Genomic DNA, 19,416 nt, shown 5'->3' with positions numbered 1-19,416 from the left:
TAATACGGTGGACCTAAACATGAGTTACATTTTGAAACAAAACTTTAGACTGATCTGTTACTTGTCGATGTATTGATTAAAATCTTGTTTCCTGATCCTATAAATTCTAAAATTTCTTCCATATCTAAAACCATCCCAAGAATCTAAGTCTAAAGTCTAAACCAAAGCCAAGACAAACGAAAGGAAAAAAGAAGAAAGATGGGAAGCAAAGCTATTGTATCAGTCTTGTTAATGGCATCCCTTTGTGGTACCATTTTTGTTACACAAGGAGTAGCTGAAATGCAAAAGCCACCGATGTTTCCAGGACTTTTCCAACCAGGCTCACCCGTTGATCTTGTAAAATGTATGTCGTCTCTCTCCAACGTTGAAGGATGTGTGCTCGAAATCTCTAAATCAATTTTCTCCGGCAAATTTGAAAATATTGAAGGCGCATGTTGCAAGGCGTTTTCGGCCTTAGATGCCAACTGTTGGCCCGAAATGTTTCCGTTGAATCCGTTTTTCCCTCCTCTCCTCAAGGATATTTGTGCACGTATTGTCCCAAAATCTCCTACACATAACTAAAAGCAAGAATAATTGTTGATCTACAAGTTTAGACTAGTTGCTAGCTTCCAATTCTAAGCTTTAAAGTTAACTTTTGTTGTTAAAATGTGGACTCACATATACGTTTTCTCAATAAAGTAAATTTTTAGCAATATTCATACAAAATCTCCTTATTTATGACTTCCGTATTTAAAACTCTTATATCAATGTGTCTGGGGTCCAAATATGTGAGAACTAAAACCACATATATAATGACATGTTTTTACTATCTTGAGTCATCGGTGTCAGGTGCGTCCTACCACATTAAATGTAGAAACTGAGAATATGAATGAGTAGTCCTAATAAGAAAAAGGTTCTATTTTGGGAATGAACAACAAAAATATATTTAATATCAAGTGTTTGCTCTTTATAACACACATTTACACACTTACACAAGCTATTCTTAATCCTGACTTCATGAGAATAAGTTAATGAAGATCATATGTAGCTTGAAGATCGACGACGATATGACAAGCCATTTGATAACGGTGCACATTATGCGGACACAAGGTGCCTCACATAAGATTGATGCAAACTTGTTGAGAGATGTTTCAAATAAAGGGTTTGGGTTAGCACAAAATCCAGAATGCTGCGGTTATGCCGGGTTCAACTTAAGTGGAAGTGAAAGACTCTAGACGACGCAGAGGCTTCGGGTTGCATTTTAACCAAGATCAAATCGAAGCCGGTTTTGGTTCGGGTTAACAAGTTGTTGGCCGGTTTAAAGGCTATTACTCTGTTCTTCTTCTTGTACTTTGTTCTTGAGCAAGGTAGAGAGTTGTAACGATGGATGTATAACCGCAACTTTAACATCTACTGGATTGCTAACTCAAGTTGGCCTGACACCAGTGCTCACCCTACACTTGAAGTGGCCCCAAGCACAATTATAAATTGTGGACCATTAACATTAAGGCAATTAGAAAAAAACAAAATTGTGGACATATTATATGGGAGTGGCCGAGTGGGACTCGAATTTTTAACTCTTAAGCCACGAACAATGAAAGCAACCGACTAAACTAATGGACATTTTACATATACGTGTGGCCTCAAAAAATACCATAAACACATGCTTTTACATCGAAACTTGAAATCGGTAAAATTCTTGTGAAAGAGTTGATTCAGGTTTACCTTCTTTGGCTATCTTATTGTCATGACTCTAATATTTGATGAGATAACAAAAAGGTGAATATGTAGAATTGTAGACGAAACAAAACCATCATAACAAAAAGAACAAACAAAACACAAGTATACAACAAAGGTTATAAAAAAACAAAAAAAAAAAACAATACAAAATAGGATAAGCTTGTCGCTGATATAAGAGAGGGAGATGAACGTTAAATAGTTGTTAGTCTTTAGGTTTGTTTGAAAAAACACATGACAAGATATTCGGATAAGGGCTGCGATTTTATGTTTCTTCTTTGGCTCCTTTTGTTATGGCTTCTTTTGTTTACTCTAAATTGTCTTCTTTTAAAAATTTGATTAAAATTAATATTTCACTTTCCCATTTTCTTTTGTTTTTTTTTTAATTTCACTTTGCAACTTACCTCCACTTTACATTTCTTTTTCATTTTTTTGGATTAATAAAAGTTTTAGCACCAGAAACGTTAATTAATTTATCCCATAGCCAATCAATATAGAACTAATCTTCACATAATACGAAAATTCAACCATACAAATTATGTACTATACTAGCTATATAGTATGTTTATATTCAATTTTGACTTAGGAATTAAAAAAAAGGCAAATTGGGACTGTGATTGATTGCAGCCACTCAAAGATTTTAGAAAATTCAAAGTGTGATTGGTAAAAATAGAGTTAATTTTAGTACATCCTTAAAGTCAAGTCACTAATCACCCCTTAAACCTTTTAAATATGCTCCATGCGTAAAATCATTTCAAAAAAAAATTAAGAAGAATATTTTGAAATAATTTGTCGTTTAAAGTTTTTGTATATAGATTAAGAAATCACAAAATTTTCATTTAATTTTCTCTTTTACATGAAATTTTACAGAAAAGCATTATTATTTACAACTAATTCAACCATATTAAAAACATACAATAAAATATAATTAGTCAAAAACTGTTAAATAAATTTAAACAAAACTTTTTTCCTAAAACTACAAATAAATTTAAACAGAGAGAGTACTACATATAATATTGTTTTAAAACTTATTTTCTATTAAATGCAATTGTACACAAAGGTTGTTTCCACTTCTACTTAATTTATGGAAGATTGAGGAAAATGATTGAATTTTCAGCAAAAATATCTGTCAAACGTCTTAATTTTTTCTTAATCAACCCGTAAGCCATAAGGAATATTACTTTTGTCACCTTCTAATAACTAACACGAAAATAACAGCTCACTCACTAATCACTATTTCAAAGAGAAACTCGCTTACGCTACGTCATCTCATCTTATTATGTTTCGTGTTTTCTAGAGGATAATAATAACAAAACTATCATATATGTTAGGTATCTTAATATATATTAATAAAATTGTAGTTTATATGTTAACAAGAAATAGAAAAATAAGCCAAAAACAACAGTAGTGTATTTATTAAAGATTACACGACGTCTAAATCAATAAAATAAAACTATGGATTATGGAACTTGGTCGAACATAAGAAAAAGTTAAAACTATTATAAAAAAAAAATAGATTTTGTTACATTGTGATAAGAGGGAGTAAAAAGAAAATAAAAATCACTTATATTTTTAAATGCGATTATACCAATACTAATACATATCAGATTATACCAATACTAATATATACCAGATCTAATCAAAAGTTTGCAAATAAATATGTTTGGGGGAGAATAGTATTAGGATGCAGCTCGGTGTTTAAAGATATGGAAATCGTAAGTGATTTAAACAAATATGTCTTCAATTCATGTTAAAAAAAATAATAGTCATCATCTTCCAAACATTAATAATAGAAAAATATTAATTCAAATGAGTGAAACTCAGTACTACTCATGAGTCATGACCTACATGAGTGAAACACTCTAGAAACAATCATGCCCGGGAAGGAAATAAATTATTCAAAACACTGATTTTATCTTAACTTATATTTTAAAAATGAATTAGTATGTAAGAAAAAATAATTTGAGTAAAATTTTTATTCTTTAATCAAATTTTTATTCTTTAATCTTCCTTAGATGATAAATTTGTTGGAATGTAGTAGAACATATATATGCTGAACGTTTTTTTTTTGTTTTTTGGCTAAAGGTTTTTTTTTCGTCAAGCTAAAGGGTTTAATGACGTAAACTTGAACAGTATAACAATATACATACTAAATATTTAACTATATTTAAAATAATAAAAACAATTTTGTTTTTTTCAAGTTAAATCACCAGTTGAATTCACAACTGTTGATTCAATTTCAACACACTGAAATTAATACATATGATCAGTATAAATTAGGCTGATTAGCCCAAATTCTGTGTCACTTACTCTACTATAAACTACATCCTTTATTAACTACATTACGTACCAAAAGAGAAAGAAATGTAAGAGAGCCAATAATTAGAACACCGGCTCTGACTAGACCAAAAAAGTATTTCGTCTAAAAGCTTTTTAACCGACCATGAAAACTAAATTGTTTTGTCCCAGTCTTTTGGTTTTGATATCCGGACAACTTCCTCATATACCAAAATACTAAAAGCTTGAAAAGTCAACCAATAATAAAGTAACGTGGAAAATATGAAATTCGTTGCAAAGATAACGTGATCTCTCTACGAAGATAAGTTTATTCTCTTTTTTTTTGTCGGCACCCTATATTTTATTCAAACGGAATTGAAAAAACAGGCACTGGTAGTTATTTTAAATTAATAAATTTGATAAACTAAAATATGGAGTATATAATATATAAATTATAAACAAGATACATCACTGAAAGAAAGAAAAAAAGAGGTTCGTACTTTCCTTGATTTTTTGGAATGTCAGGTTCATCATCCCGATCAAGAAACAATTATACAGATTTAGGCCATACCAAAATTTGATACATGCACGGAGAATTGGAGATATTCAATCCAAGTCCAGATACATGAATACTAGCTAAAAATGTAACAATAGAAAACTACAAAAACAGTATTAAATCGCAGTTAAATATGACATTTTCATCAAGGACATAACTAAAAATATAGAAAATTTCTTCTATATACAATATAATGGATATCTAAATATTATATATTTATTTTAAAACTTTATATAAAACACTGATGTAACATTTCTCGTCGGATCTTTGTTCTCTGATATTTTATCCATTCACAAGAAAAAAAATACTATATTTTATTTTTCTTTATCGACAAAAAGAACCTTTTTAATCTTATGATAAAAATGAAAGACTTCATAAAGAGACGTGATAAAAAAAAGAAGAAAATGGAGCGTGTGTGTACGCGTGTGTATCTACTATGTATAGAAACTTTAGAAAATTAGGAAGAATCATTCAACTTGAAGTAGAATAGTCTCAAAGAGCCATGGTTGACTGATCAACCATCGCCTTCTTCATCCTTTTCTTTATTTTCTACATTAGTCATTTAATTCATTCATTATATATACTTCTCTCTAATTTCTTAATCATCTCTTCTTATAGTTTTTACCCTAAAGAAAATGGCAACCGTCGATGTCATCAACGGTGATTCAATCTCAACTCTTCATTCTGACATAATCCAAACCCAAATCTTGACCCGACTCGATGGTCCGACGCTAGCCTCCACCGCAACAACCTCTTCTTACCTCCAAACTCTATGCACGGAAGAGAAACTCTGGCAAGAACTCTCCATCGACACGTGGCCTTCGATCAATGATCCACGTGTTGTCCAAGCTATCTCCTCTTTCCCTTCCGGTTACCGTTCTTTCTTTGCTGACTCGTACCCGTTCACTGAACACACGTGGCAGTCTGAAAAACATGATCCACCGACGGGATTAATCTCAGCCGTTGATTTATACTACAGAGGAGAGATTATATACTCGAAGGTACAAGAGATGGAAACAGAGAAAGGTAAATCAGGATGGTTCTTGTCATCACCGTTTCGGGTCGATATACTCGACCCGAAAGAGTCGGTCCAAACCCGGATTCGATATCCGGGTGGGGACTACGAAGCGTGGGTGAAAGATATGGAAGAGAGCATGAAACTTAATTGGATACTAATCGATCCGATCAAGAAACGAGCGGCGAATATATCTAGTCGAAAGGCGGTGTCGGCGCGGCGGAACTGGCTAACGGGGGATTTAGAAATACGGTTTTCAACGGTAGTGACGGCGGAGGCGGCGGAAGTGGCGGCGGTTGTGTCATGCGGGTCAGCGGAAGCGTGGAAAGAGGTGGATGAGGAAGTGGGAGGAGAAATACACGTGAGGGACGTGAGGCTACAAGTAGAGGACATAGAAGGAAAATGTATGAAAGGTAGGGATAGTTTGGTAATTTTACAAGGGTTGTTAGATGGAAAGAGATCGTGTAAAGATGATGAAGAGAGAAGAGCTAAAGAAAGGTATGAAGAATACGTGCGAATGAAGATACAATGGAGAGAGAATAAAGAGAGGAGAGAAAAAGCTCAAGACACAATTTGTATGATCTTTGGGTTCTCTATGTTTGTGCTTTTGTGGAGTTTTATTTTGTTAAGGTAAATAACTATAGAAAGGTACAAAAATACTTAAATGATCCAATAATACATACATTTCTTTGTCATCTTTTTTTTTTCGTTCTTTGAATTTGTAATAAAGAAAATTGTTGAGAAATATATACAAGATATTTGGTTAGAGAAGCATGACGTAATACTGATTTTTTTTTGGTGTTTTTTTGTTTGTTTATGATAGATAAGTTTTGAATATATATAGTCGTTAAAATGTCACTTTTGGACGTATTACCTAATCTGAAAACGAAATTGGTTAAAGAAATAAGTTGCGGTCGGAAATTAGTCAGTGAAGGAATTTGGCGGCCAAAGAAGATTTTTTGGTAGTTATGGAAATATTTTTAATAATTTTTTTAGTATAGATTAAAAATTATTGTTTCCGTTTGTTGCGAACGTGTGTGGGCTTAGGGCCCAATTCAGTTTGTTAGATTAGTAGGGGTTCTTTTCCGGCAGATTAGTGGGTTAGGGATTTATAGACTTGATGGTTTGGGTGAAGAAAAAACACAAATCAGTTTTTATGTTAACCAAACGGCAATATCCACAGGCAAACACACAACACATCTCATATTCATTGCCTGGATTGCAACTATGAGTATAGGTATGATCAAAATTTTGTAACCGCATTTCGAACCGTAACCAGACTGTTACTAAATCTGGTTAAAAACTGTAACCGATAACTGAAAAACAAATTAGTTACTATTAAAAAAAATACTAACCGTTAATTATTAGTAACTGTATCAAAATCGTTGGATAATCGTTGTAATTGTGTATATGCAAAGACAAAATATAGTTGTAATCGTGTATATGCAAAGACAAATATCGAATGTTTGGATAAAAATTGTCAAAAAGGTAAATAATAGATATGAAAAAATCTAAGCTAGAAAATAATAAGATTTTTTCTCAAACAAATATGTTGGAATGCTACATTGCTTGATATGAAGAAAATTTGGTGTACAATATACTTTTTCATCTTATTAAAAGCAATACAATATTTTGGGTAATTCTTAAGATTTCGCCTTCAATATTAACTATATTGTAATCATCAAATAACAATAACCATATATAATCATAATTGTTGTAACCGTAATCATTTTAATCATAGATAGTGGTTAAAGTTAAGGTTAAAAAATTTTATAACTGTAACTGATGGTTAATAAACCGTACCCGTAATAACCGTAACCATAATCATCTTACGTGAACACTAAAATTTATATCCATCACGTTTAGATTAATCACCCATCTTTCGAAGCAAATAAGTTCCAATATGAGCTTAGAGGACATAAAACTAGTTTAGAGAAAGTTACACGGATACAAATTTGGATATATAGTTTAGTTAGGATATGATTTTATTGATTTTATTATATATTTTAAAAATAACTAAAACGTTAATGATGACGTAAGCTAATAAAGTAATAGATTAGAAATTGCAATAAAAAAATATAATGTATTTAATAAAATAGATTCATCGACAAAAAAATAATAAAATAGATTCATATAAAACTTGTATTACACAAAAGAAAATATCTTGGCGCAAGATAATAAAATAATTACAAAGTGATTTAAATTCATTTTGATTGCCGTCAAAAACAAAAATTCATTTTGATAAGTTATTACACCCAAAAAAACAAAAACAAAAACTTATTGGCATGCGGGGTACAAACACCGAGGAAGATATCGAAACACGTGTTTAAAAATGAAGAGACGATTTATTAAGCATCAATGAGAGAACTTCAGAGCTGGGTTTGAGTTCTGTCCAATAATACATAACCACGTTATCATTTTTGTCCTTTACTATCTCATTACACTCTTCTGTTATTCGCCCAATTCTTACAGTCATTGTCCACGTCATCCTTTTTCCCTCTGAAGCCGCCAAATATCAAAAAACACAAAACCTTTACCCGAAGCAAAGTAGCTGCACACTTGCCATTTATAAGGCATGTTTCTTCATCTAAAGCAAAGTATTTTCGAGTTCCTGAGCCAAAAAGATCAAACAATGTCTAAAGAAGCTGAGATGTCGATCGCGGTGTCGGCTTTGTTCCCTGGTTTTAGATTCTCTCCTACTGATGTTGAACTTATCTCGTACTATCTTCGTCGTAAAATCGATGGTGATGAGAACTCTGTTGCTGTGATTGCTGAGGTCGAGATTTACAAGTTCGAGCCGTGGGACTTGCCAGGTTTTACTTCGGTTTTCTTTCTCTTTATGTTTACTTTGGTTCACTAATTTGAATGTTTGTGCCTATAAAACAGAGGAATCGAAACTGAAATCGGAGAACGAGTGGTTTTACTTCTGCGCGAGGGGGAGGAAGTACCCGCACGGGTCACAAAGCCGGCGAGCCACACAGCTAGGATATTGGAAAGCGACCGGTAAAGAGCGGAGTGTTAAATCCGGGAACCAAGTTGTTGGAACCAAGAGAACGCTTGTATTTCATATCGGTCGGGCTCCTCGTGGCGAGAGAACGGAGTGGATTATGCATGAATACTGCATCCATGGAGCCCCACAGGTTCTTAAAACTTTCATTTTGAATAGGTTGAGTTTTAATGTTTTGAGATATATTGAAATTTGGATTTCACAGGATGCATTAGTGGTGTGCCGGTTAAGAAAAAATGCTGATTTTCGGGCTAGTTCGACCCAAAAAATGGAGGATGGTGTTGTGCAAGACGATGGCTACGTTGGCCAAAGAGGTGGTTTGGAGAAGGAGGACAAATCCTACTATGAATCTGAGCATCAGATACCAAATGGTGACATCGCAGAATCATCAAATGTTGTTGAGGTCAGCTTGCTTTTGAGGAATGTGTCTTTTAACGATGTTTAATACTGGTAAAATTATCCGCTCCAATCTTAATCGAAACCACATTAAATTCAATATAGTTCCGAAAACAGAACCGATTAAGAAACTAAAACCAAACCAACACCATAGTACCATACTATAACGGATTCATAGTACATTAGATTTCACTAAAGTTGTTATTTTACTAAAGCAGATTCTAAACTTAAAACGTAACAAACCAATATATCCAATGTTTGGTTTTTATTTTGGCTACTAATATTATAACTCAATAGACTAAACCAACACTTGGGCTGAACATCCTTAGTTTTCTTGTACTGGTAGAGTTTAGAGTTTGTAACTGAAGTTGATCTCTTTCTATTGCGATGCAGGATCAGGCCGATACCGATGATGATTGTTACGCCGAGATTCTGAACGATGATATAATAAAGCTCGACGAAGAAGCGTTGAAAGCTAGCCAAGCGTTTCGACCAACTAATCCAACTCATCAAGAAACAATATCAAGCGAGTCATCGAGTAAGAGGTCAAAATGTGGTATAAAAAAAGAATCAACGGAAACAATGAATTGTTACGCTTTGTTCAGGATCAAGAACGTTGCCGGAACCGACTCCAGCTGGAGATTCCCGAACCCGTTCAAAATCAAGAAAGATGATAGCCAGAGATTGATGAAGAATGTTCTGGCCACTACTGTTTTCTTGGCTATCTTATTTTCTTTCTTTTGGACTGTATTAATAGCTAGGAACTAAAGCTAGTTACGACATACATATTATTTATACATAAATAAATATAGTATTTGGTCTATGGCAATATGGCATGTTGAGCTAGTCTTAACAATTATTCAAACTTGTGTACAAACCAAAATTTTTATGGAAAAGAGAATATTTTCGGATAGTAAACCTTTATAATCTGGGTGAAAGCTTTGGGAAAGAGATGATAGTTCCGTGAAAATAGAGACAACAAATTTCACATATAGTAAATGTGAATAATACCACCATTTCCTTAAGTTTTGCTGTTTGTTGTATTAGAGATTGCAAAGTGATATTCTTAGTTATATACAATTGTAATAAATTATACAAAATCCATAAGTAAAATAAATTATTTTAGACTATGTTTAGATATACAAAAGTTTCAGTTCAAAATATAAACGCCTGAGAATCAAACAAATGTTGTTTGTAGTTTTTTATATTTATAAAATAGTCTAAAAATATTTTTCTTACTTATGGATTTTTTATACTATATTAAAGTTTTATATATGTAAAAGATTACTCTGGAACCTCTAATACAACAAATGGTATACCTTCAGAAAAAAATAAAAAATAATTGTGTGTCATACAATAAATAAAAATAATAAGGTGAAAAGATTTGCTTTCTGTTTTTTTTGGTGGCTGAAAAAAACAATGGCGATGATGCTTCTGCAAATTCCTCCTTCGTCTTCCTTGTTGAACACCAGAAACCTTCAAATCCGATTCTTCCACTCTTCAGTTTCAGCTTCCTCGAAGAAATTCAGATGCAGAGCCGTCCGTGAGAAGGCGGAGGACATTGATAAGAACATTTCGCCGCCGTCTTCTTCTCCTCCTCCTCCTTCCGCCGAAGAAGTTACCAAGAAATATGGCCTTGAAGTTGGTCTATGGAAGGTAAAATCAATTCGATTGCGCAATTTCTCGTTTTAATTCGTAATCTAAAATTGATGATTCTATCGCTATGGAAGCTTTAAGTGTAAGTAAAATAGTGTTTTTGGATGAACATGTGAGGACATATGATTGTTTCTGAGCTGAATGATAGGCTAATTCAGAGCAATTTTGGTATTAGTAGAAGCTATTGAAGCTTTAAGTGTAACTAAAATGGTGTTTTGTATGATTATGTGAGCAATTTTGTAGTTGTTGAAGCTATGGAAGCTTCTAAGGGTACTAAAATGGTGTTTAGATGATTATGTGAGTAGATATGATCGTTTTCGTGGTAGTTGTAGAAGTTATGTAAGCTTTTAACTATGCTAAAATGGTGTTTTTTTTTATCAACAAGTGAGCATATGTGATTGGTTAGTTTGGAGCATTTTTGGAAGTTGTAGAATCTATGGAAGTTTTTGTGTAGTAAAATGGTGTTTTGGATGGACTTGTGATTAGATATTAAGCTCTAAGGATGATGAAGGAAGTGATGGAGACAATAAGAAGAAGAAATCAAAAACAGATGAGGCTAAAGAGTTACTTGCAAAGTATGGTGGTGCTTATCTCGCTACATCTATTACTCTTTCTCTCATTTCCTTCTCACTCTGCTATGTCCTTGTGACTTCCGGTGTTGATGTTCAAGCTCTTCTTCTAAAGGTTACTACTTTCACTTCTTGATCATACTAAGTTTATGTTTTCTTGATCTTGGGTTGAGTAAAGCTGATTTTGATGTTTTGTGTTTAAGGTTGGGATTTCGACGAATGAGACAGGAGAGAAAGTAGGAGCCTTTGCTTTGGCTTACGCAGCGCATAAAGCTGCATCTCCGATAAGGTTTCCGCCTACAGTGGCTTTGACTCCTATTGTAGCCAATTGGATTGGGAAGAAAGTGGACAAGGAGAAGGATGATGACAAGTAGCTTACTTTGGAGGTATTATAATGTAGATGTTCTATATATTACTTGATAATCAACATACATAATCCTGTACAATCCTCACTTCTCTACCTTGTATGTACAAAAAAGATTGAAGCATATCTGAATATGATGATGAGTTAGAAAGATACAGAACCAAAGAGTGGCAGAATCCAAGTTGTGATATAGTTTTAGACTTGTCTATTTAATATGTGGTTGGTTGGAAATTACGACTTCACGATTCACTAACCTCTAGACATTTGGTAAGTGGGAGAAGTAGTTGTCAAATGGTTGGGAATGATCTCTGTGATCCAGAGCATATGACCTCGATCGTTTTGGTGATGCATTTTAACTTGTACTCTAGAACCTCATTATCTCGGCCCATCAAAATATGAAAACATTGGGCCGTAACAATTGGGCCGTAATCATCTATACCATCTATAGTTAATTGGATCTTTTTATCTCCTCCCTTCCTCTTTCACTTTCTTCCATGGATTACTAAATTCCTTAATCCTGGGAAAATCACACCAATCAACTTTTGTGAATTGTAACCCTAATCGATTCTACAGCGAAATCTACCTATTTCATGCTTGGGTTTGATTAGTGTTTTTCCAGAATCTGGGACTTCGCAGGAATTGCGCTAATTTTCAATCGATTTTGCAGAAGTTTGTTGCTCCTGGAATAGAAATCGAAGATGAAGAAGTACGGATTGCAAATCAGAGCTCCTTCCCAGAAAAAACAATCATCATCTCGACCTCCACTTCGACCCGCTTCAATATTTGATGAAGAAGAAGATCACGACGTCGAGAAGGAGATTTCTCGTCAAGCAACAAAGACCAAAGCTCATAAAGAAGTAAGCTTTTTTCCTCCACTGACTCGAGTTCTTGTTTCTTATATTTCCTTCAATTTGATCTGCTTGATAAGTGATTGTGTGTTTTAGATTGAGGAGCAGCATAAGAAAGCCTTAGAGGAGGATCCTTCTGCTTTTTCATATGATGAAGTTTATGATGATATGAAACAGAAAGCTGTTCTTCCTCGAATGCAAGATCGTGAAGAACGCAAGGTAATGTTTATCTCTTAGAGAGCTTAAGACTTGAAGCTTCTGTAGCTTAGGGAATCAAAATCTATGTTTCCATGTTCTTAAGAGGAATCTATGATCTGTGTCGGGCTTGGTTTATCATATGATTGAAGTATAGGAAGCCATAACTTAGCTGGATTTTCTTATTACCCTTAGAAACCACCAAAATCTTGATATCCTGCAATACCCTAACAACTACCAGCCTATAACCCATGGCTACATATAGTTACCAAAAAGTGTAAAGCTTAGTTACTTTGTTTTAGTTAAGTAGAGGTGAAGTTTCTGAGCCTCTACATGCGTCAGTTTTAGTAGTTTCTTATGGTGTTACATTCTCTGTAGTTGGGGCACTTTAATTAGGTTTCAGAATGACTTATTGGATTGCTTATGTTTCATTTAGTTTTCTTTTTCTAATTGCAGCCAAGGTATATACAGAATTTGATGAAACAGGCAGAACGTAGAGAGAAAGAACATGAGATAGTTTATGAGAGAAAGCTTGCGAAAGAGAGGGAGAAAGACGAACATCTTTTTTCGGATAAAGAAAAGTTTGTTACTGGCGCTTATAAAAGGAAACTTGAGGAACAAAAGAAATGGCTGGCAGAAGAAAGATTGCGTGAACTTCGTGAGGAAAGAGATGATGTAAGTTCTGTTTCCTTGTTCATTTTATTTCATGTTTGTGTTTCTATCTCTCTCGTCTATTAAACTAGTACTTGCTAGGATAGCTGAAGTCCTATCTTTGTCCTTTTACGTTTCTGTCTTAAGTAGCTTTGGTTTGGGAACTGTGTCAAGGTAGTTTGCATGTGGTGGCTTTTAGGACATGATGGGTGGGTCTAGAAACCATTTTCATGTCTCTGTATTAGCAATGGGGAGATATATAGCATATAGCTTTGGTAAAATTAAAGTGATTTGTTTTTATAGCTATTAATACTCATGTCAGCTCTTTTCCTTTGTTTTCATCTTCTGTTAGGTTACTAAGAAGAAAGATTTGAGTGATTTCTACTTCAACATTGGAAAAAATGTCGCTTTTGGAGCTCGAGAAGTCGAAGCTAAAGAGGCAGAGAAGCTCGAGGAACAAAGAAAGGCAGAGAAGCTCGAGGAACAAAGAAAGGCAGAGAAGCTCGAGGAGCTGAGAAAAGAAGTAACAAGGGTAGAGAAGAAACGAAAATCACCGGAGAAGGAAGTATCTCCTGACTCGGGAGAATTTGGATCAAGTCGTAGCAAAAGTTTGGAGCCACTAGAAGCAGAGCAAGCAGTTTCTGAAAAGGAGATGGGTTCAGATGGCACTGAAGAGAGAAAGTCATCAATCAAAGAGGCAGCAAAAGAAGTGCCGAAAGCCATTAACGACCAGAAGAGAAGAGAGGATGCGATCGCTGCCGCTAAAGAGAGGTTCCTGGCCCGTAAGAAGGCAAAAATTGAAGAGTATGTGCAACTTGGCTGATTTCAGTCCAATAGTTAAATCTTGGTGAACTTGTCTTCTTCTGATTATCGACCACCCTCTTTTTTATAAGTAACTTTTCAAGATAACGCTTCTTATATTACAGGGTCTACTTCCATTACAAATGCAATAGGTTTGATGGTTAATAAAGAAGAGAACGAACAAAGAAAAATCCCCTACGTTGAGATGCACATTGTCAGGGTCAGTTTAAATGTCCTAGTGGATCAAATTGAATGGTATATAGGAAAAAGTAAAAGTTAGAAAATTGAGGAAAAAGGAAACTTTGAAAGCTAGAATTTGAGGAAAATGGAAACCTTAGAAATTGGGATTTGACAGAGAATTAAATGGAAAGACCCAAGCATTGTTTTTTAGCCACTGACGACCAAAGAAATTCATTCTGATTTTTTATTCCTGACTAGTGCAAAAAATCTATAGCTATAAACGAACCTATTGGCGATTGATTCTGAGATGGAGGAGGCGAGACTCTCGACGTTACCTTTTAGTGCAAGTTTTAATCCTTCAAACCCATTAGGGTTTTTAGAGAATGTCCTTGACTTTATTGGGAAAGAGAGTAACTTTCTGAGGAAAGACACGGCTGAGAAAGAGATCACCGATGCTGTTACTACCGCAAAGGAGAGGTTGAGGGAAACGGAGAAGAAGACGGAGTCCATGGATGTGGAGAAGGTTAGACCCTCGACATTGCCGTTTAATGCAAGTTTTGATCCTTCAGATCCATTAGGGTTCTTGGAGAAAGTCTTTGAATTTGTTGGGAAGAAGAGCAATTTTCTAGTGAAAGACAAGGCTGTGAATGCGATCATCACTGCTGTTACGGACGCCAAGGAGAGGTTGAAGGAAGAGGAGAAGGAGAGTGTAAAGCAAGCAACAGTAAAGATTAAGAAGTACGGACTGCAAATTAGGGCTCCGTCACAGAAAAAGCAATCATCATCTCGACCTCTACTTCGGACTGCTTCAATATTTGGTGAGGATGATGAAGAAAACGATGTGGAGAAGGAGATTTCTCGACAAGCTTCAAAGACCAAGTCTCTTAAAAAGGTATGGTTATAAACATATAATTACCTCATCATTCTGACTCTGTTTCTTATGTACCCATTCAATTTTATCTTCTTGATAAGTGATTTTGTTGTGTTGATGTAGATTGAGAAGCAGCATAAGAAAGCTATAGAGGAGGATCCTTCTGCTTTTGCATACGATGAAGTTTATGATGACATTAAACATGAAGCGGCTCTTCCACGAATGCAAGATCGTGAAGAGCACAAGGTAAGTCTTAGAGCCTAACAGTTTCTTAGGGTGTTTACATTCTCTTATTGGTTGATTGCTTATGTCTCATTTACTTTATTCTATTTGCAGTCAAGATATATACAGCATATTATGAAACAAGCAGAACGTAGAGAGAAAGAACATGAGATAGTTTATGAGAGAAAGCTTGCGAAAGAAAGAGCGAAAGACGAACATCTTTATTCGGATAAAGAAAAGTTTGTAACTGGTCCCTTTAAAAGAAAACTAGAGGAACAAAAGAAATGGCTGGAGGAAGAAAGATTGCGTGAACTTCGAGAGGAAAGAGATGATGTAAGTTATTTTTCTTTTCAACGTTTTCCTCTGTTCTATTTGAGTCTTTCCACTACTAAACTAGTGCTTGTTAGGATAGTACGAGTTTTGTCCTTTTCATTTCTGTCTTACCTCTTAAGTAGCTCAGGTTTAGGAACTGTGTCAAGGTAAGTAGTTAGATCACAATCTTTTCTTGTTACAACCTTGTTGCATGTTGTCTAGAAATCATTTTTCTTGTTTCTCTGTTTTAGAAATTGTGAGGAGATACAGCTTTGGTGGATTATAAACTCATGTCAGCACTTTCTAACTTTGTTTTCATATTCTGTTAATTAGGTTACAAAGAAGAACGACTTGAGTGAATTCTACATCAACATTGGAAAAAATGTGGCATTTGGAGCTCGAGATATCGAAGCTAGAGAGGCAGGGAGGCTCAAGGAGCTGAGAAAGGTAGATAGGCTTGAGGAGCTGAGAAAAGAAGAGACAAGGAAAGAGAAGAAAAGAAAATCACCGGAGAAGGAAGTGTCCCCTGACTCAGGAGATTTTGGATTAAGTAGTAAAAAAAGCGTCAAACCGCAAGACGCATCAATCAAAGAGGAAGCAAAAGAAACGCAGAAAGCCACTAGAGAGGATGCGATAGCGACTGCAAAAGAACGGTTTCTATCCCGTAAGAAGGCAAAGATAGAAAAGTAGTAGTGCAACTTGGCAGATGTCAGTCCAACGGTTCACCAAATTTTGGTTAACATATCTTCCTGATTATCGATCAACCTTTGTTTATAAACTTTTCTAGATAACGTTTATTCAATTGTAATTTTATTTGCAAAACTTGTAAAATTCATCATAAGGTATGTATTTCGACCACTCACTTCCAACCTCGCTACAGCTACTCATCCAAGTCATTGATCGAACGGTGCAAAAATCTGTAATTTGAAGCTTATGTCTCTGATTTGAATCAAGAACCTATACCTCTCTTTCTTTTAACATAGTTCTATGCTCTGTTTTTAAGTTATTTCAAATGAGTTACATATAATGTAATTAAACAAGGTTTTTTTAGTAAAGAAGTTTACATTCTTTCAAACAAAAATAAATTTGTAATGTCTTAACGAAATAGTTTTTCCTCCCATTGTCACCTTTTTCTAACTAAAATGTCTTTTACTTACTTTTGTAGACCATCTTAGATTTCCTTATTATCTCCCACTAGTTATGAAAACAACTGATTACGAGAAAACTAATTTGTAGTAACATGAGATTGTGGATATGGGAAAAAGAAAGAGAGATTGTGGATACTAACATAAAGTATCATGATATCAAAAGAAAGGTCATATATATTATTCCAATATATGTTTTGTATGTATCAAGAGTTCAAAATTCTTAGACATAAGCATTAAAGATGGAAGTGTTGAGAACAAGTGGACCCTGCTCTGATAGTTGCGGAGCTTAAATCTTCCAATCTGAGCAGAACCGGACATCTTACGTGCAAACCGAACTCTTTGAACGAGAAGATCCCACTCTTCCATTGGAACACTATATCGGCTATAACGTGACCGTAGTACATACCGTGTCTCACAAGAAAAGCCCCGGTCGGCTTACCGTTGTCGTTATTGTTTGCTATGACCGCTGTCCAAAGCCTAACTGTACGAGGCTCCTGACGCCTGCTTTGCAAAAAAACACTCTCTGTCTCGAATTTTTCTCCGACTAGGACGTGTAGACTTATTTTTCTGTAGTAAACACTTGACTTGTAGCTTGGGTTGGTCGATGACAGTTTCACCTAGATAAAGCAAATCGAAATAGTAATTATATTAGGGTTTAAAATAGCTTTATACTTTTGTAAAACGAAAAAAAGGAAATTGAAAACACTTACAATTACACTTGTGTTTGAGAGGGGATCAACGTAGAGATCCTCGAGCATGAACCGTGGAACTCGCGGTTGGATTGCTATGTAGTTGAAGGCAAAGACACAGATTATGAGTAAAATTAAAGCCGCGGGCACGCCGAAGTAGATGATTGTTTTTCCATTTTTGCTTAAACAACGAGACTTGTCTGAATAAACAACGCGACTATGTTTTGACGCCGCCGCGCCTTCTTCTTTGGCTTCTGTCTTCTTCTTCGTTGGTTCTTCCCTCTTCGTCGTTGGTCCATTCTTCTTCATCGTTGCTTCGTCCTTCTTCTGCATCGTTTAGACTTTAGATTGCTATGCGTGGTTTCTTCTCTTTAAGCTTTAATGGACTTCTTTGTGTGGTTTTTGATCATAGTAACTATGAAACGTAGGTTTATAGAGAAAAGAGGGAGGATAGTTTTATGGTTTTGGAAATCTTCTAAGAAACAAGAATGGTAAAGAGAAACAAAAGTGTTGAAAAGGAAACTGGAAATGTATTTTTTTTTATGTGGAAAATATGAAAATGTTAAAGTAATAGAGAAATAGAAAACATCCTTATATTCTTTTGTTCTTTTTTCTTAAACAATAACCAATATTAACGATATAGAAACATTTTTATATCTTCACGGTCATATTAGCGATATTAGTCGAGAGAAGTCACGTTCAAGCCCTAGAAAATAACTAATTAATTTCATCAATCGACATTATTTAGCTATAAACTTGATGTTTCTCATTCCTCTAAAATTCTGTGGTATATTTGTAAACTTATCTTATTCGTACGTAGTTGAAGGTGAACAAAAATAATAAGCATCAACATGAAGATCATACAAACATTCAATCCCACCTCTTTTCGACAATAGCAATGCAAAGCTTATACTTTTTTGTTTTTGTTGCATATCTTCTTGATACCTAACATTTCCTTAGATATTGATTGACAAAGCTACACGGCTTGCGGATGCGTTCGGAGAAGATGCGACGTTGCTAAGAGTTTGCTCTGTTTTCTTTGAATCCCCTGTATTTTCCTCCTCTGTTTTGTAGTCGCTTTAGTGTCATTTCTTTACGACCCATTTTCAGCATATATAACTTCCACATTTAAGCAAAAGAAAACATTTCCTTAGATAATTTCCTTTCCTATGAAAATAATTGATCTGTGAAGAATGCATAGAATAAAGTGGAGAGTAACAGATGATGAAATAATGCAGAAAGACAAACCCCACCAAAAATTACTTGTCTCATATCACTAGAAATCCTGAGTGGTTACAAATTAATCGCATCGATGAATCCTGTATACATTGCAAACTCAGGAATTCAAGATCCTATAATCCTCCCAAAGAAACTACATATAAGCATTCAGAACATTATCTCTTAATCGTTCAAACCCCACAAAAATGTGTCACCACAACTCCAATTAGCAAGAAAAAATCATTGAAGCAGAAAAAAAGAACATGTTCCTCTATGAATCATCACCAATTCTCCAATAAGAGTAAGCATGCATATTGGCTAGTACTTAACCTAACGATAAAAACATGATCCATTCTCAAAATTGACTCAATCATGACACTGAGTTCCCATCTTTCAACATCATAGCAGGGCACAAATACCATATAACCTATCATTTGAGAATCATCAATATAAAACTAACATGAACTGACTAGAACCAATCGTTCCAAAGACAATTTCAAGTTTCATTATGTCCAACCATGTCACCATCAAATCCTAATACCACAGTCATATCACCACAACTCTAAATACCAAGAAAAACATGAAACAGAAACCAGAGTATGGTCTTACCAAAATATAACAAGTTGAGCAAAAACATTCTCTACTATGAATCATTTAATCACCTAACGAAACACACCAATTCCACCAATAACACTAACCATCCCTAATGGCTATTACTTAACCTT

The 19,416-nt window shown here is 34.7% G+C and overlaps 8 protein-coding genes and 1 non-coding gene across 9 annotated transcripts; 7 read left to right on the top strand and 2 right to left on the bottom strand.

The window, feature by feature from the left end:
* Window positions 1–147: 147 nt before the first annotated feature.
* On the top strand, window positions 148–685 carry AT2G27315 (egg cell-secreted-like protein (DUF1278)). Its single transcript, NM_201813.2, has one exon. It carries the CDS (start codon window positions 199–201, stop codon window positions 559–561), a length of 363 nt encoding a protein of 120 aa, NP_973542.1. The 5' UTR covers window positions 148–198; the 3' UTR covers window positions 562–685.
* Window positions 686–1,010: 325 nt separating this feature from the next.
* Window positions 1,011–1,214, top strand: AT2G27313 (uncharacterized protein; the record flags this gene model as incomplete). The annotated part of the gene is made up of 1 exon (NM_001336112.1): window positions 1,011–1,214. The coding sequence occupies one exon, from the start codon at window positions 1,011–1,013 to the stop codon at window positions 1,212–1,214; it is 204 nt and encodes a 67-aa protein (NP_001325057.1).
* A 3,595-nt stretch (window positions 1,215–4,809) lies between these two features.
* On the top strand, window positions 4,810–6,380 carry AT2G27310 (F-box family protein). Its single transcript, NM_128290.4, has one exon. It carries the CDS (start codon window positions 5,185–5,187, stop codon window positions 6,196–6,198), a length of 1,014 nt encoding a protein of 337 aa, NP_180299.1. The 5' UTR covers window positions 4,810–5,184; the 3' UTR covers window positions 6,199–6,380.
* A 1,800-nt stretch (window positions 6,381–8,180) lies between these two features.
* On the top strand, window positions 8,181–9,876 carry NTL8 (NTM1-like 8). The gene is made up of 4 exons (NM_128289.2): window positions 8,181–8,377; window positions 8,451–8,704; window positions 8,777–8,974; window positions 9,361–9,876. Exons 1-4 carry the CDS (start codon window positions 8,197–8,199, stop codon window positions 9,733–9,735), a joined length of 1,008 nt encoding a protein of 335 aa, NP_180298.1. The 5' UTR covers window positions 8,181–8,196; the 3' UTR covers window positions 9,736–9,876.
* Window positions 9,877–10,232: 356 nt separating this feature from the next.
* On the top strand, window positions 10,233–11,847 carry AT2G27290 (FAM210B-like protein, putative (DUF1279)). Its single transcript, NM_128288.4, has 3 exons — window positions 10,233–10,623; window positions 11,110–11,307; window positions 11,396–11,847. Exons 1-3 carry the CDS (start codon window positions 10,387–10,389, stop codon window positions 11,564–11,566), a joined length of 606 nt encoding a protein of 201 aa, NP_565645.1. The 5' UTR covers window positions 10,233–10,386; the 3' UTR covers window positions 11,567–11,847.
* Window positions 11,848–12,033: 186 nt separating this feature from the next.
* AT2G27285 (nuclear speckle splicing regulatory-like protein (DUF2040)) lies at window positions 12,034–14,338 on the top strand. Its single transcript, NM_128287.5, has 4 exons — window positions 12,034–12,413; window positions 12,501–12,623; window positions 13,056–13,274; window positions 13,603–14,338. The coding sequence occupies exons 1-4, from the start codon at window positions 12,255–12,257 to the stop codon at window positions 14,071–14,073; spliced, it is 972 nt and encodes a 323-aa protein (NP_565644.1). The 5' UTR covers window positions 12,034–12,254; the 3' UTR covers window positions 14,074–14,338.
* Window positions 14,339–14,538: 200 nt separating this feature from the next.
* Window positions 14,539–16,326, top strand: AT2G27280 (coiled-coil protein (DUF2040); the record flags this gene model as incomplete). The annotated part of the gene is made up of 4 exons (NM_128286.1): window positions 14,539–15,123; window positions 15,226–15,348; window positions 15,439–15,657; window positions 15,970–16,326. 4 exons carry the CDS (start codon window positions 14,539–14,541, stop codon window positions 16,324–16,326), a joined length of 1,284 nt encoding a protein of 427 aa, NP_565643.1.
* Window positions 16,327–16,943: 617 nt separating this feature from the next.
* On the bottom strand, window positions 16,944–17,881 carry AT2G27270 (uncharacterized protein). The gene is made up of 2 exons (NM_128285.2): window positions 17,495–17,881; window positions 16,944–17,401 (listed from the first exon to the last, which is right to left on the bottom strand). The coding sequence occupies exons 1-2, from the start codon at window positions 17,804–17,806 to the stop codon at window positions 17,018–17,020; spliced, it is 696 nt and encodes a 231-aa protein (NP_180295.1). The 5' UTR covers window positions 17,807–17,881; the 3' UTR covers window positions 16,944–17,017.
* Window positions 17,882–18,407: 526 nt separating this feature from the next.
* AT2G00820 lies at window positions 18,408–19,192 on the bottom strand. Its single transcript, NR_143689.1, has one exon. It is a non-coding gene; the product is annotated as an uncharacterized misc_RNA (transcript).
* Between the last annotated feature and the right edge of the window lie 224 nt (window positions 19,193–19,416).

The sequence above is a fragment of the Arabidopsis thaliana genome, chromosome 2 (genome assembly GCF_000001735.4).
Source record: "Arabidopsis thaliana chromosome 2, partial sequence".
NCBI classification, from domain to species: domain Eukaryota; kingdom Viridiplantae; phylum Streptophyta; class Magnoliopsida; order Brassicales; family Brassicaceae; genus Arabidopsis; species Arabidopsis thaliana.
Note: the sequence above shows the minus strand (reverse complement) of the source record. Positions and strands in the feature narration are given on the sequence as shown.